At 54.3% G+C, this 16,123-nt stretch overlaps 1 protein-coding gene across 2 annotated transcripts in view; it reads left to right on the top strand.

Annotated features, from left to right (window-relative positions):
* The window catches only part of F8 (coagulation factor VIII), a 28,569-nt gene extending 13,732 nt beyond the window's left edge, over nt 1–14,837 (top strand). The window contains exons 11-26 of one of the 2 annotated variants that reach the window (XM_054215595.1): nt 521–732; nt 1,017–1,167; nt 1,321–1,530; nt 2,809–5,590; nt 5,906–6,071; nt 7,829–8,035; nt 8,625–8,853; nt 8,951–9,133; nt 9,342–9,458; nt 10,724–10,795; nt 11,127–11,212; nt 11,719–11,874; nt 12,675–12,819; nt 13,566–13,714; nt 14,011–14,187; nt 14,418–14,837. In XM_054215595.1, coding sequence (XP_054071570.1) covers nt 521–732; nt 1,017–1,167; nt 1,321–1,530; nt 2,809–5,590; nt 5,906–6,071; nt 7,829–8,035; nt 8,625–8,853; nt 8,951–9,133; nt 9,342–9,458; nt 10,724–10,795; nt 11,127–11,212; nt 11,719–11,874; nt 12,675–12,819; nt 13,566–13,714; nt 14,011–14,187; nt 14,418–14,573 — 5,198 coding nt within the window. In that variant the 3' untranslated portion in view covers nt 14,574–14,837. Of the gene's footprint in view, nt 1–520; nt 733–1,016; nt 1,168–1,320; nt 1,531–2,808; nt 5,591–5,902; nt 6,072–7,828; nt 8,036–8,624; nt 8,854–8,950; nt 9,134–9,341; nt 9,459–10,723; nt 10,796–11,126; nt 11,213–11,718; nt 11,875–12,674; nt 12,820–13,565; nt 13,715–14,010; nt 14,188–14,417 lie in introns of both variants that reach the window. The other variant, XM_054215594.1, reaches the window with a different exon arrangement.
* Nucleotides 14,838–16,123: the final 1,286 nt, after the last annotated feature.

Raw genomic sequence — 16,123 nt, 5'->3', positions numbered from 1 at the left:
GAAAGGTCTTTTCCTAAGGCTACGTCAGTGCAAGATCCTGATGAATGCTCAGAGGATTTATTTGCATTTGAGTTTCCCTTCAGTTCCTTCCAGATGTTCTTGCTTTTCTTATGGTCTAGCTGTGTTTGCTTAAAAATCTCTTTGCTTTGTTTTTCACCTATTTCCGCCCTGGCCAGCTCCGTACTTTCATCTGCAAGTCTGTACCTTCATCTCTCGGCAGCCCGGAGCCCGGACACAGCTGAGACTGGGCAAATTTTCCAGTTTTCAAGAGTTCAAGGGCTTTCAAAATTAGGCATGTACCTCTCCATCCTCACCTGGTCCCGGGCACAACTTTTGTCCAGATCAACTTTCCATGCTAGCAGCCAGTGTCCCATCCCGGGGTGGGTGTGGGTTTGGGCAGTTTTCAATGCAACTTGTGTGGTCAGGAAACCTCCTTCCTGATCTCTTTTAAAAAATGGGATCACCCCTTTCTGGAGCAGCCCAGACCTAACTGATCTGCCCTTGGGCTGTGTGTTGCCAGGTAAGGATGTGAAGGACATCCCGATCCCCCCTGGCCAGTCATTCACCTACAGCTGGAAAGTCACCACTGAGGATGGGCCAACACAGGCGGATCCTCGCTGCCTCACACGTTTCTACTACAGCTCCATCGACCCGGTCCGAGACACGGCCTCAGGCCTGATTGGGCCCCTCCTGATCTGCTTTAAGAAGTCCATGGATCAGAGGGGAAATCAGGTGGGCCCCTCCTTTGTTGCCTCAACTGCCAGGCTGAAAGACTGGAATAACTGAAATATTTGGGTAAAACCAAATTTGTCTGTCTCCTCAAGCCTACCGTCAGTCCCAATGCCCCCGCTTTTCCCATCCTCCCTTGCGTGCTCCCTTCTCTCCAAACCCTGACCCTAATAGCAGTAAACTGTTCCCCAGGCACCCAGGCTAAGACCTGGCAGCTACACTGAGCCCCAGGGGTGCTCTGATCAGACCTGATCAGAGAGATAACTGCTTCCCTCTCCACCTTCCAGATAATGTCAGACAACGCGAGGTTCGTGCTGTTTTCGGTCTTTGATGAGAACCGCAGCTGGTACCTGGAGGAGAACATCAAGCGGTTCTGCACTGACGCAGCCCATGTGGATACCCAGGACCCCCAGTTTTATGCCTCCAACGTGATGCACAGTGAGTGTTTGGCCAGGGGCTCCCTGCAGACAGTCCCTCATGTACTCCCTGCAGCCCCAGCAGGCATAGGCTCATCCCTGCCCCAGGGAACATGCTCGGCAGCCACGGGGGAATCAGGTCCTGATGAAATGTTTCACCCCTGCTCTCTTCCAGCTATTAACGGCTTTGTGTTTGACAACCTCCAACCAAAACTCTGCCTGCATGAAGTTGTGTACTGGTATGTCCTGAGTGTTGGGGCCCAAACAGATTTCCTCTCCATCTTCTTCTCTGGAAACACATTCAAGCGCAACATGGTGTTTGAGGACGTTCTTACCCTTTTCCCGTTTTCTGGAGAAACGGTCTTCATGAGTTTGGAAAAGCCAGGTTAGTAACATGGGCTATTCTATAAACCTTGGGGTTGGCATCACAGCAGGGATAAGTGAGCACCTCCAGCCAGGTCTCCGGTGCCCGATCGCATTTTGGCAGCTCTGAGAGCAAAGGGATGCACAACCTGCTGGAACAGCAAAGTGAGAGGCAACGATTAAATCCTTCCAGAGCTTAAATCAAATCAAATTACTGTGTTAAGGTCACACGTGCTGCCAAGCCAGTAAGCTGGTTGCAGTAAGATAAGCCCCATGGGCCTTGCATCTGCACCCTTGGCTCCAAGCTCGGAGGTCAAGGGGAGCGGCAGTGCTGTCCCTGCTGTGGGTTCAGCTGCTGGTCACAGCATCCCATTTATCTCCACACCTTTGCGAGGACAGAAATCACAGCCATGGAGAAGTCCTGGGAAGGATTTCCTTCAGAGTTCGGTTTTATTTCCCCCCACTCAGCATTTTTTCCTTAGCGTTTCAAAAGCAGGGCCGTCAACCATTTCCTCACTCACAGAGGAACCGGAGAATTTACCATGTGATTGCAAACAGTGATACGATGGTCACCAGCACTGCAGCCTGAGCCAAGCTGACAGGGTTTCTAGATACCCCAGGAGGCTTTCTAAAACCCAGCCAAACGTTGCGTCCGTTTGAGCTCTGATTTTTGCCTGCTGATGTGAAGCAGCCGAGCAGCTCGGCCAGCAGCAGATGACAGCTCTCTCCAGCGTCAGAGCCTGGTTATTACACACCTCCTCACCCACTTGGCGCCTGGAGAAGAGGCACTCGCTGCGGGGAGCAAACGCGTTGGCCGGGGATGTGAGCAAGAGGCAGCCTTTTCATTTCTTTCTCCTTGAGTGGGAGAGACGTGACGACAGTGTCTGGGAGAGAGGTGTATTTGACAGCACCAGCATGTCTTTGGGGGTGGATTATGGTGATTACTCTGCTGCTGGCAATAATCCTGGAGGCACTGTGCGTTCTCGGTGCATTAACTGTTCTCACCAAGCTATTGTTGGGGCCTCGCGGGTGTGTGTAGCCTGGTAAACTCTCACAGGAGACACCAGCCCTGCTGATGGTGCTTGTCAGCACTGGCTCTGACGTTGCGAGCAACCCTGATGTCCTGTGTATCCAGCTGTAAGATACTCCAGGGATTATGAAACCACGAAATCTCTACCACGAACCGGAGGCTGCCTGAAAATACAGGTCGCATTAGCAAGGCAGTGGCATGGGGATGGCAGCTCTTTTGATTTCCCACTGTAGTGGCCTGATGGTGTCCTCTTGTCCTCTCTTGAGACAGGCGTCTGGACGCTGGGGTGCCTGAATTCTGACTTCAGAGACCAAGGGATGCGCGCCAAGTTCACAGTCTTGCAGTGCCAACAAGAGCAATACCCTGATGGGGAAGATTATGTGGATTTCGAGGATGATGATGAGGATACCATTGACTTCCAACCCAGGAGCTTCTCTAAAAGAAAGAGATGGCGCAGGCCATGTGTGAATGAGCAACTGAACAATGTCACCTCTTCCAGAAATGAGACAGAGAAGCCAAGATTGTGCTTGACAGAATCCAGCCATGGGGCCCTCCTGAGCAATGACAGGATTTCTGATCCCTCTTCTAATGGCACATCCACACTTTTAGGAACAATCCCACATCCACCTGATATTTCCATGTCTTCTCTGACAGAGACAAACTATGAGCCAGTGTCCTATGAATCCTTCCTGGAAGATGAAGAAGAATTGTCAAAAGTCATCAGCCAGGATGAAGCTTTTGGGCCTCTCCCACCTGGAGAACACTTGGTGAGTTCCAGTGGAAGGGTCCATGGTACTGTGAGCTCAGAAGAGAGTCAGCAATGGCTGGCCCAAACCACACCAGCTCCAGAAGATGCTCTGGCAGGAAAGAAGGTGACAAAAATCTCAGAGGTGCAGGAGACAGTAAAAAGGACAATGGTCCAGTCTGGTGGTACATTAGAGATCCTGGAAGCAGAGCCTCAAAAGACAGCTACTCATGCAACAAGCTTGTGGGACTCAATTGCTTATGTTGCTAGCAAAGCTCCTCTTCAAGAGAACGGGAACTCCTTTCACCAGAATGACCTGGAGCTCAATCTGGGACTTCAGGACACGTCTTCACAGGGTGCTGAGGAGAAGTTGCTAAGAGGGCCTGATAAAATGTCCTTAAATCTATACGAGTCAAAGGAGACAATCAATACAGAACTGGCTTTAAGTACTGATCATAATTCTTCTTCCACACTGGCCAATCTTTCTGCATTTTCAAATGAGACAGAAGACAACAGGACTTCTCGTACTGTGGTTCACAGTCACACCAGAGAAAGCAATTATTCATCAAATGAGCTAGATGCTAGGCTGGAAACAAGACCTCACGAAGTCATTTTGCAAAGCTTTTATGACTCTTTTGAAGGAAAAAATGTTTCTTTCTCAGACCTAGGACCCAGCAAACCTGTACAAGAACAAATCCTCACAGATGATGGTAACTCCTTGCATGCAAAAAGTAGCATGGAACAAGAAGCCAGGGAACTTGCCAGAGGCACAAGCCTTCTAGAAACCACATTTGCACACACCAATGACCTTGAGCCTTCCAGCTATATAATGACGGAGGAGAGGGATGAATTAATCTTGGAGGAAGTGTTTCAGGATGCTACAGCTGCCAAGGAATTGCCAGAGGTGGACAATCTTGCCATTCCTGAATCGAATGTCGTGGCCAATGACACAAGGCCATTCCCAAATGCTTTCTTAACCAGCCCTGAACAGTTACCAAGACATAGAGCTCCAGCCCCGAGCGTGAGTGGTCCTGACTGGAGGCCTCGACAAGCCAGGTCACTGGAGAGCAGAGGCATGATGCATGGTCTGGATCTTCCCAACACCAGCTGGCCTGGCCGCAGGGAGCCCCTCTCTGAGGGTAACAGAGCAGAGCAGGATCTGGCTAGCCAGACCCCCGAGACAGCAGTGAATAAGAAAGCCTCAAAGGTGTGTGGACCTCATTCCCCTTTTTGCAGTGCTCGCTTCAAAAAGAGGTCCCTGATATCAAGCAACATTTTGCCTGAGGTGATGGTGGACCAGCAAAGCCTGGAAGAAAAATCAAACATGGTTGAGGAGAGACTACAGCTGGGCAGGGATGCTCCACAGGCTCTGCTTGGAGACAGTGCTGATGAGATGCATCCTGAGGAGGGGAAGCCAAGCACCGATGGGGGTGTACGGAACAGCAGTGAGGGGTCTCAGCGCGGTGGACTCTCCTTCCCCATGCAGGGAGCAGCAAGGAGCGAGGCAGCGATGGCAGCAAGCAGCTCAGAAACTCAGGCTGCTGCTGTGGCTGCAGACCTGGCCTCAAACTGGGACCCGATCTCCCTGAGGGCAGCGGGACACGCTGGGGGCTTGGGGAGCCCATCTTTGGCCAAGCGGCAGCCAGGCAGAGGTGCTGGCTGGGGGGCTCTGGGGAGCGAACAAACTCAGGGGAGAAGCCAGATGGAGGAGGAGACAAACTCTGTGGAACAGCTGGGTCAGTTCAGCCCTCAGCCTCAGCAGCTCAAGGCCAATGCCACGGAGGACTACATGCCTGGGAGCATGTCTAGGCAAAGCCCAGAAGAAATCCCTATGGAACCAGCCTCCAAAGAGAACTATTCCCTGTCTCCCAGCAGCCCTGCTCAAAACCACAGCACTACCGAAAAAACAGTCAAATATGTGCAAGCCAGTCCAGATGAATGGCAGGTACTCAGTGGGGGAGATGTCCTCAGAGAAATTGGGAAGAGAGAGAGCCAGGGCCTAGGAAAGCCCAAGGAGGATGGCGAAAGCAACAGCACAGCTGGGCAGAGGAACCATGCCCCAGGACATAGGGAAAGGCTGGCTCTGGACAACGGGACCCATTCCGGCCCCTCAAGGCCAAAGGCTGACAAGCTAGACTATGATGACTATGGTGACACAGAGCAGACCATGGAGGATTTTGACATCTATGGAGAAGAGGAGCACGATCCACGTTCCTTCCAGGGGGAGGTACGGCAATACTTCATAGCAGCGGTGGAGGTGATGTGGGAATACAGGAACCAGAGACCCCAGCACTTCCTAAAAGCCACGTAAGTGTGACTGTCCCTCATGTATTCCTCCTGCACTGTGTGACATGCCTTGGTGTGTGAGTTGGCATGTCCTGGCCGGGCAGGATCACAGGTCTACAACTGTACGACCCAGCCAAGCAGCCCAGGGCAAGGATGTTCCCAGCACCTTCCCTCCGCTTGGGGAGTTTTGTAACTCCATCAACCTTGAGCTTCCTTGCAAGTGGGTCGGGGATGCTCTAGGCTCTGCATCACCCCTGCCCTGCAGCAGCCCTGCCACGGCTGTCCTCCCCGTGGGACAGTATCACCTGACTTGCTTAACTGCCCTCATTCCAGCAGGGACCCCTGGAGCGGGAGGAGGAAACCTTTCCGGCAGTACCGCAAGGTGGTTTTCCGAGAGTACATGGATGATTCCTTTACGCAGCCGCTGCTGCGAGGAGAGCTGGACGAGCACTTGGGCATCCTTGGGCCATACATCAGGGCAGAAGTTGAAGATGTCATCATGGTGAATTGAAAGTTCCCGTTTCCTATAAAACCTGAAATCCCCCTGTTGCTGGCTGTGCTCGGCCAGAGGGAGTGCTGAGGTGGGCCTGCAGGCTCTGCAATGCTTGTGGCTTCTAATTCAGGGCTTGGGGGCAGGAGCTGCTCCATTGGCACCCTGGGTGGCACCAGGTTGGTAGGCAGAGCCACCATTCAGAGGAACCTCAGTGGCTGGAGGAATGGGCCAGCAGGAACCTCAGAGTGTTCAGATGCAAAGCCCTGGAGACAAGACATACCCAGCCCCTGTAATAGCACAGCCTGAGCAGCTCCTGAGGTCCATGGGGAGTTTTTGGGGTGAAGCGATTGTAAAAAGGGTAATGAGCTAAGCAGGGTTCAGTACAGCTTCTTTGGGTGCTCTATACGAGGGCAGGCTTGGGCTTCCTGCACTACCAAAGGTCCTTTTAGTGCCGACCTGAGGAACAGATGAAAGACTCTTCTCCAGGCTCAGGACTCCTGTGCCTGGAGAAGTTGCTCAGTTTTCACTAAAGTGTTCACCAGGATGGATTCAGCACCTTTGGGCTCCGGAGACAGTAGTGTAGCTGACCTTGCTCCCATTGAGCAAGGAGAGGGCCTCATCCTGCTGACATGTTTGGGTGAGCTTTCTATTGGGGATCACACTGCACAGCCACAGCTTGTGGTTCAGCAGGAGTTGGCCACTGCATAGAATCATAGAATCATTTAGATTGGAAAAGACCCCTGGGATCATCAAGTCCAACCACCAACTCCACTCTACAAAGTTCTCCCTTACACCATATCCCCTAACACCACATCTAATGAGTCTTAAACACATCCAGGGATGGTGACTCCACCACCTCCCTGGGCAGCCTATTCCAGTGTCTGACCACTCTTTCTGTGAAGAATTTTTTCCTAATGTCCAGCCTAAACCTACCCTGCTGCAGCTTGAAGCCATTCCCTCTTGTTCTATCACTAATTACCTGTGAGAAGAGACCAGCACCAACCTCTCTACAGTGTCCTTTCAAGTAGTTGTAGAGAGTGATGAGGTCTCCTCTCAGCCTCCTCTTCCTCAAACTAAACAGTCCCAGCTCCTTCAATCGCTCCTCATAAGATTTATTCTCCAGGCCCTTCACCAGCTTCGTTGCCCTCCTCTGCACTCGCTCCAGCACCTCGATATCTCTCTTGTATTGAGGTGCCCAGAACTGGACACAATACTCAAGGTATGGCCTCACCAGTGCTAAGTACAGGGGGACAATCACCTCCCTCCTTATGCTGGTCACACTATTTCTAATACAAGCCAGGATGCCATTGGCCCTCTTGGCCACCTGGGCACACTGCTGGCTCATGTTCAGCCTCTTGTCAATTAGAACCCCCAGGTCCTTTTCTGCCAGGCAGCTCTCCAGCCACACTTCCCCAAGCCTGTAGTGATGCATGGGGTTGTTGTGGCCCAAGTGCAGGACCCGGCACTTGGCCTTGTTGAAGCTCATACCGTTAGCATTGGCCCATCGGTCCAATCTGTCCAAGTCTCTCTGTAGAGCCTCCCTAACCTCATGCGGATCAACACTCCTGCTTAGCTTCGTGTCATCTGCAAACTTGCTGATGAATGGGGCATGAATGCATGGGGCCCAGCTGGAGGTCGGGGCACCAGGGACATGGCAGACTCCTTCCCACCAGGTGGCTGGATCCAACTCCAGGGTTCAAGGCACTCTCAGCACTGTACCTAGCCCCCTCCCACACTCCCTTTGCTTTCCCTTCCCTCTGCTGCAGGTTACGTTCAAGAACCTGGCCTCACGACCCTTCTCCTTTCACTCCACGCTACAAGCCTACGAGGAGACGCAGGGTACAACGCAGGGTGGAGAGGCGGTGCAGCCCGGTGAGCTCCGGAGGTACTCCTGGAAAGTCCTGCCTCAGATGGCACCCACCACGCAGGAGTTCGACTGCAAGGCCTGGGCTTACTTCTCCAACGTGGACATGGTAGGTGGGAGCCTGCTCCATGGGGCAGCCCGGGAAGGAGAGATGGGCAGCACGCCTGGGCCCTGGCTGTGAGGTCAAGGCTTTTGCTATGGTGCTGTGCTGAAAGCAGCCTGTGGCTGTGTAGATTCTCAGGTGTCTAATACAGTGATGAATGCATGACGGTGCTTTCTCTTCTCTTCCCTTCTCTAATTGTTTTTTTTTCCCCCTTTCCCCAGTTGTACCAGCCTATGAGACTTGTAAGGAACTAGCATTCTGCAGTCCCCTCTGCTAAACGTAGCTGAATTTGGCCCATGGGTTCCATTGTTAGTGGGGTAGGGACTATTGAACAGTTGGACAGACAGACACCACTTCTCTTGAAACCACGTGCAAGCTCTTCCTGCACAGCCTTTCTTAGCTGGGGGCAGAGCGAGGATCCCCCAGTGAACCCAGCACGTCCTTCCCACCCTGCATGTGCCGTGCCCTGTGCACGAGTGGGAGCCAGGCCTGGGATGCAGACAGGGCCGCTGCTTTCCTCCCTGCTGTGCCGCTTGCGGGCATCAACGCTGCCTCCTGCTCCGAGGCAAACCCTTCTTTCCCGGTTCCCTGGCAGGAGAAGGACCTGCACTCGGGCCTCATTGGGCCACTGATCATCTGCCGCCGAGGGGTGCTGAACTTCGTTTTCAGGAGGCAGCTGGCTGTGCAGGAGTTCTCCCTGCTCTTCACCATCTTTGACGAGACCAAAAGCTGGTACTTCCTGGAGAACATGGAGAGGAACTGCCGCCCTCCCTGTCGCATCCAGCAGGACAACCCTGACTTTAAGAGAAATCATTCCTTCCATGGTGAGGACCCTTGCCCTTGCCCTTTCCATCCCACAACCTATACTGGGAGGGAAAAACCCTGAAGCCTTGATCCGCTCCTGACCGCTGCCTTTCCCAGCCATCAACGGCTACATGAGCGACACACTGCCTGGGCTGGTGATGGCTCAACAGCAACGGGTCCGATGGCACCTCCTGAACATGGGCAGCACTGAGGATATCCACTCCGTCCACTTTCACGGGCAGCTGTTCAGCGTCAGGACCAGCCAGGAGTATCGCATGGGGGTCTACAACCTTTATCCCGGTGAGATGCAGCGCGGGCACCATGCACAGCCCAACTGCCGGGGCTTCGTGTCCATGCCCTTTAGGAAGTACCAAGCCTCTGGGGGGAGATAGCAAGGAGGGGGAATGGGTCTGGAAGGGTCTGGCTCTGTGTTTGCACAGTGCTTGGCACGGTGGCATCCCATTACAGCCAGTAATTCGCCTCTGCTCTGCTCTCCATTCCTGGCCAGGTGTCTTCGGGACGGTGGAGATGTGGCCCTCGCATGCCGGGATCTGGCGAGTAGAGTGCAAAGTGGGAGAGCACCAGCAAGCCGGGATGAGTGCTCTCTTCCTCGTGTACAACCTGAGTGAGTGATCCTCTTTGTGCCCTGGTGCGCTTGCTGCCATGGCCGCGGCCAGCGTGTTTTTGAGCTCCCTGTCCGCCAGGGCTCTCAGCATTTCCCCTGGGGTGGCCCAAGTGGGGTCTTCTGAGTTTTCACTCTGAAAGAAAGTCACGACTTCAGCCCTTGCCACTCTACAGACCCCAGCAGAGAGCACAGCTGGGGAGGTGGTTGGGGTAAAAGCTGGGAGACCAGCTTCATTTGCCTGCAAATATTTATCCCCAGAGCTCTTGTTTTCCAAACCTGAGTGTCCCTGGACCTCCTGTAAAATGCACTTACCTGTGCCTGCCCACACTCTCGGGACCACGCAGTGCCCAGCTGCCTAACCGCGTGTCTCGAGGTAAACTGAGGCATGGAGTGATGGCAGGAGGCAGCGAGTGACACTGCCTGAATACCGGTTGCTCTGATAGAAACAGCCCCAAGAGCAACTGCAAAATCCAGGAAACCTCTGACTCCATTCACCCCAGAACAACACGTTTCCACCTCACCATAAGTAAGCACTGGGAGAAGTGGTTTGTGAGAGTAGTATTTTGTCACACAGTGACAGTCTCTCTCCTCTTACCTAAAAGAGTATTAAATGTCAGGCAGAAACCGTTTCCATAAGTTAAAAATCTGCTTAAGATTTCAAATTCGCATTTTCCCCAGGAGCATTTGCCATGCAGCGGAGATGCCAAGATGTGACAAGTCGCTAGTAATAATGGTTATTATACGAGACAAACAGCCCTGTGCCCAGCAGACCAGAAGAGAGACGCAGGGAGACAGAGGTGTCAGGCAGACTTTCCTTTAGCGACGTGATATTTGTTTTTAAAAGATGCTGCCTAGCAACAAAAAGGCCCAGGAGCAAGACATGGGTATAAGGAAGAGACACTTGTCAGCATCGCTGGGAGATCGGGACATGGGAATGAGAGGTCGGGGGCTAGGGGACAGGAGTTTGGCAAGAGGCTGCTGTGCCTGATGCTGGGAATTCTCTGCTGCTGTCATCGGGGTTGGGAGCAAGAACTTCCAGCACCCCTAAAATTCAGGGGTGGTTGTGGAGGCATCTGAAACCCACTGCTTGGCGTGAGACAAACAAGCATGGGGGCTCCTGGAGGCTTGAGACAACCTCCCTGAGCCTGGAGGCTACCACCCAGCCTAGGCTTTTCCTTCAAAAGCCTTGTTATCTAATCAGCTCTCCCTGTTCCTCACCCTCATTCTCCCTGTTCCTCACCCTCCTTCTCCCTGTTTGGCTGCAGACTGCCGAAACGCCCTCGGCCTGGCCTCGGGCCACATTGCAGACTCTCAGATCACGGCATCGGGGCAGTATGGTGAGTAGGGGTTGTCGCTGCAAGGAAAGCGGCTGAGGTTGGGGCAGCTTCAGCCAACACAATTCACTTGCTTGCCAGCCCAAGGTTCTGCTGCACCAGGTCCCTGGTAGAGTCCTTCCTCCATCCATGCCCATGTCAGCGTCCCACTCGGGACCTGGAGGTGCCTTCCCACATGTCTGGCCCATCATGTCAGTGCTCTGCCACCCTGCACGTGGCTACTAAACCCTAGGGTGATCCTCAGGCTCTATCCTGTGGGTGGACTTCTCACCGCCTCAGGCTGGGCAGCGCCAGGGACCAGCAGCACCCTCATATTTGTGTGCTCTCCTCGCAGGGCAGTGGGCTCCTTACCTGGCCAGGCTGGATAACACCGGTTCCATCAATGCTTGGAGCACCGACAGCAGCAACGCTTGGATCCAGGTAAGAGGGGCCCTGAGGCTGGAGGCACCACTGGGGACATCGCAAAGGCATGCTGGTGGCTGATGCACTGTGCAGAAGGACCTGCACGGATGGCCAGTGTCTCCCCAGCTACGTCCTGCTACTTCCCCTGTTTCCCCTCTGGGAGGGGAGCTCTGAGATCCTGATGGCAGTTGGTCTGGCCATGGCTGCTGCTGGCCTGACCCCCAGATCCATTCTCAGTGCAGCAGAGGAATCACTTGATGGTCTGGCTACAGCATCGGATTGTGCAAAAATCCCCCAAAGACCAAGTGAGAACCCGGTCTCCACCTCTCACCTTTCCAAACAGCTCTCCCCTGCCCTCTCCCAGCCGTTGGCTGACTTGTGCCCTTACGAAAGACAATTTTAGCTAGTTTCATAACCTGTGCTCAGTTACATCACAAGGAAGCGAGTTCCACGGGTTTACAGTGCATCGCCTGAACATGGCTTGGGTTTTCCATCATGAATGAATCCCTGACTTTCGTCCTCAGGTGGACCTTTTGCATCTCATGGTTATTCACGGCATAAAAACCCAAGGGGCCCGACAAAAGTTCTCCAGCCTTTACATCTCGCAGTTTGTTGTCTTCTACAGCCTTGATGGGCAAAGGTGGAAGAAATACAAGGGGAATACCACCAGCACCCAGATGGTAAGGCAAACGGGTCTTGAGGAGAGTGTGTCCCCAGCATGGGGTCTCTTGGGGTGATGAGGGCTAGGGACTCCTGTACACAAGGCAGAGACCTCCTGAGTCCCTGAGATATTGGATTAGGGAAGAAACAGCGAGCATTCACTGCCAGGATGACTGAATCGCAGATCACAGATCTGCAAGGGACTTGCTGTCTGTGTCCATCTGTCTCATTTTAAATTGACTGAGCTATTTCTTTCCACGATCCCACGTGGCTGTGAGATCCACCGCTTAACGTTGTGTTGCCTGTTACTTAGAGCTAGGAACAAGATTTTGCCTGAATATCTTTTTTGACCCCATTGTGCAGATCCAGATGATTTGAGGGATCTCTACTCATTAGAAAAAAACACAACCTAAATATGCACAAGTTTATTGTTCCAGCAAGAGAAAGTATCCAGAAAAGCCTCCATCATGTACACCACCTGTGGCCAAAACTTTTCCCAGGTTCAGAAGTCCCAGGAATTACTTTTTTTTCTCTTCTTTTTCTCCCCTCTGTTTGGTGAAAATATAAAAACACGTTCATTTGCATGGATCCTAAGCTTCTCCTCCTCCTGTTTCTCAGTTATTCGCCCTGATTTGGCCCATTCACACTTCTTTGGTCTGAATCACATCTCAAAGCATTTCCCTGAGCTGCCATTCTCTTGTAAGGACGGTGATAAGATACAGAAGTGCCAGACAGAAATGTTCTTCTCCCCACTAATCCTGGTGCTGTCTAGTTCTCTTTCCACCGGATACAACAATCCTTTTCCTCCCTTTCCCTGCAGCTGTTCTTTGCAAATGTGGATGCAACCGGAGTGAAAGAAAATCGTTTCAACCCTCCGATCATAGCCCGGTACATCCGCATTAACCCCACTCACTACAGCATCCGGACCACGCTGCGCATGGAGCTCATCGGCTGCGATCTGAACAGTACGTCCCACCTCTGGACACCGAGCACCAAAGCCGGGGCTTGACACAATGGGGTGCTGAGCGCCAGCCCCCCGTGTTTCAGGATTCCCCAGGCATTTGTGGAGGGGGAAGGAGGAGGCCAGAGATGGCATTGAGATGTTGAGGGAACAAAGCTGGAAAATCTCATTATGGTCTTAGAGATGGCAATCCCAGAGGGAGAGCATGGGGCCACCTCTCGCCACCCCTTTTTCCTGCACCACCAGAAGCCTCCGGCAGCAGCTAAGCCGATAGCTGGGGGAGCAGGGAACAAGCAGAAACAGATCCTATTGGGTTTTCCTCTGGTTGTGCCACTCCAAGGCAAGACTGCTCCGGCCCACAGTGCTGCCCGGGGCAGTGGTGCTCTGGGATTCTTTCTTGAGCTTTGCACACCACAAGGGCAGAGGAGCAAGCGTGCCCCAAGCGTGCCCCATCACAGCGTGTGCAGGGTGTCTCCCCGCTAAGTATTTGTGTCCTCCCCCTGGAGACAGTTTCTCCTTATGTCCTGGCAGATGCACAAATTCTTCACCTTCCTCCTAGATAAAATCTCCAGGGAGAAAAGAAGGTGGGACTAGTGGCGGGTATAGTTTGGTGCGCGCAGGGGCCCTGAGCAGTGCAGGGACCGTGACGCTGCAGCAAGGCACAGAAGAACCTGTAACCAGGGAAAGTGCACGGAGGACGGCTGGGTGGGTCTGTTCCCTCCTCTAACAAGCACCGTTCCTCTCCTCCAGGCTGCTCCATGCCCCTAGGAATGGAGAACAGAAGGATCCCTGACCAGCGCATCTCTGCGTCCTCCTGCAGCAGCAATGTCTTCTCCAGCTGGTCCCCCTCCCAGGCCCGCCTGAACCTGCAGGGGAGGACCAACGCGTGGAGGCCAAAGGTAGCCCATGCAAGAAGATGGCCGGGCAGGCAGCTGGGGCACGGGCAGGCAGGTGGGATCCCAGCAGGGAGGCTGGGTGCTTGCAACCTCTCCCGGCCGGGGCTGCGCGGGGAGCGTGCACAGCCACGTGCACTGGGCAAGCTGCCTGATTTAGCACCCAGCAGCTCCAACCAGATGCCTGGTAGGGAGGGCAGGTGATGCCCAGGTCTACGTGCAGGGCTAGCTTGGCTTCAGCTGCGATGAATTTGTCTTTCTCATTGCTGCTGAAGGGCTGAAGGCGGTCTGTCTTTTCCCAGAGCAACAGCCCCAGCGAGTGGTTGCAGGTAGACTTTGAAGTAACCAAGAAGGTGACCGCAATCATAACCCAAGGTGCCAAAGCTGTCTTCACCCACATGTTTGTGAAGGAGTTTGCTGTCTCCAGCAGCCAGGACGGGGTGCACTGGAGCCCGGTCCTGCAGGACGGCAAGGAGAAGGTAGGCAGAGCTGATCCACAGCCAAAGGCAGCCCATGGTCACCCCCGGGGCAGTAAGCACAGACCTTGGCAGCAAATTTTCTCACAGCATTTTTTGCAAAAGCCATGAACCAGGCTGTGCTTTTTCCTCCCTAAAGGGTTCCCAAGTGGTGCTTGGCTGGGTTGATCACGTCATGGGCTCGCTATACCAGCAGAAGCGAGCGCACCCCCTGATTTCTCTCTCCTCCCCAGATTTTCAAGGCGAACCAAGACCACACCAGCACAGTGATGAACACCCTGGAGCCCCCCCTCTTTGCACGCTACGTGAAGATACACCCCCGCCGGTGGCACAACCACATCGCCCTGCGGATAGAGCTGCTCGGCTGCGACACTCAGCAGGAGTACTGACGGCTGCGGGGCCAGGCATGGCCAGTGCTGGCCCGAGGACCCGCATCCAACCGGACACTGAACTCTCACCAGGGCTGGAGCCAGCCCTCCGGGGCCCTGGCCACCCCTGCTGCCGGGGAGGAGAAGGTCTCCAGAGCTGTCACCGTGGCTGGCTCGTTATCAGCCTCTTCCTGTCCTTCATCTACCAGATGCCATATATTCAGACGTAATGCTGAAGAGTTAAACAGTAATTTTCCAGTGTAATGCTGAAGAATTAAACAGTAATTTTCCAGTATTTCTCTGCACTTTCTCCTCTGCTTCAGCCTTGGAGTCCCTGGGGGCTCAGTCAGCATTACCAGCAGCTAGTAATTAATTAGCCCCAGAGCTTCTCAGCTCCGTTTTGCACAAGCTGGGACTGCCCGGGCACAGTCCTGGAGGAGGAGGAAGCAGCAAAGATAAGGGCTGGGGGAGGAGGCCCTGCTCCTGGCCCCAGCATCCATTTCACAATCGGTGGGGATCGGTGGCTCAAGGGAGGCTGGGCTCGCTCAGCCTGACTCAGCACTGGGCTTTGGCACTCCACTTCCCTTCGTCTCCTTCCCATAATGCTCCTTCTGCTGTGGTTGGGTGCCACCATCCTGCTTTCCATGGCTGCCTCGAGCAGGCCCTCCCTGCTCGCTCACTGGGGAAGTTCTGTATGTGGCTGTGGCTCCCTGGGGCTCTGGTGGGACATGGACCACTGGATGATCTGCCACCTTGCCATGATCCCCAGCAAGCTGTGTCATGGGCTGGAGCCATCTTCCTGCCACCGGTGGCTCTCTCCCTCCCTGTCACCCACCCCACACAGTGGCAGATGTTTCTCCTCCCAGGAATGGTGACAAGCAGGCTGACACCGGCTCTCACGGGATGAGGACCTTCCCAAACAATGGCCACCTCGTAAACGCCCGGAGCGCCTGGTGGGTGGTGGAGCAGGCATGGGGTCATGCCTGCTGGGCAGCACGCTTCTCCTCCACGGCGGTGGCAGCGTTGTCATCACTGCAGGCTTGTCAGAGCCTGCGCCAACCCATCCCCAGCACTGCGAGTCCTCCCTCTGTGGCGGGGGCGCCCACAAACACCTCTGGCGTGGGGTGGGAAGCAGGAGTGTGAGGGGGCTTGGGAGAACGGCGGGGGTCAGCCAGGCACTGGCCGCCATCACAGTGGGATGGGCAGGGTAGGTGCACCAGCCCAGCACTGGCCAGCAGTTGGCTTGTGAATTCCCAGGGCACCCCATCAGAGTCAGGGAGTCTCTGAGGAGAGCTTTGCCCCCACAAGGGGACGGTCGTGGTGGGGACGCCAGGTCCCTGCCATGAGGCAGGGGGGTTGTGCAAGGAATGGCTGCTCTGAGCCACCCAGCTTCTGCCTGCCCTCGGGGACAATGGGATGGCTGTGGTGTGCACAGACGCTCTCCATCACGGCCTGGGTCTGGGGGAAGCAGGGCCACGTGCTGCAGATCAGCCCAGTGGCCTGACCCGTCCGGGACCCTGCACCCAGCGGAGATCAGAAGCTTCTGTCTCAAACGAAGCAGGGCTGAAAAA

Source organism: Rissa tridactyla, chromosome 9 (genome assembly GCF_028500815.1).
Source record: "Rissa tridactyla isolate bRisTri1 chromosome 9, bRisTri1.patW.cur.20221130, whole genome shotgun sequence".
NCBI classification, from domain to species: Eukaryota; Metazoa; Chordata; class Aves; order Charadriiformes; family Laridae; genus Rissa; species Rissa tridactyla.
The sequence above is the reverse complement of the archived record's forward strand: the minus strand, read 5'-3'. Positions and strand labels throughout refer to the sequence as shown.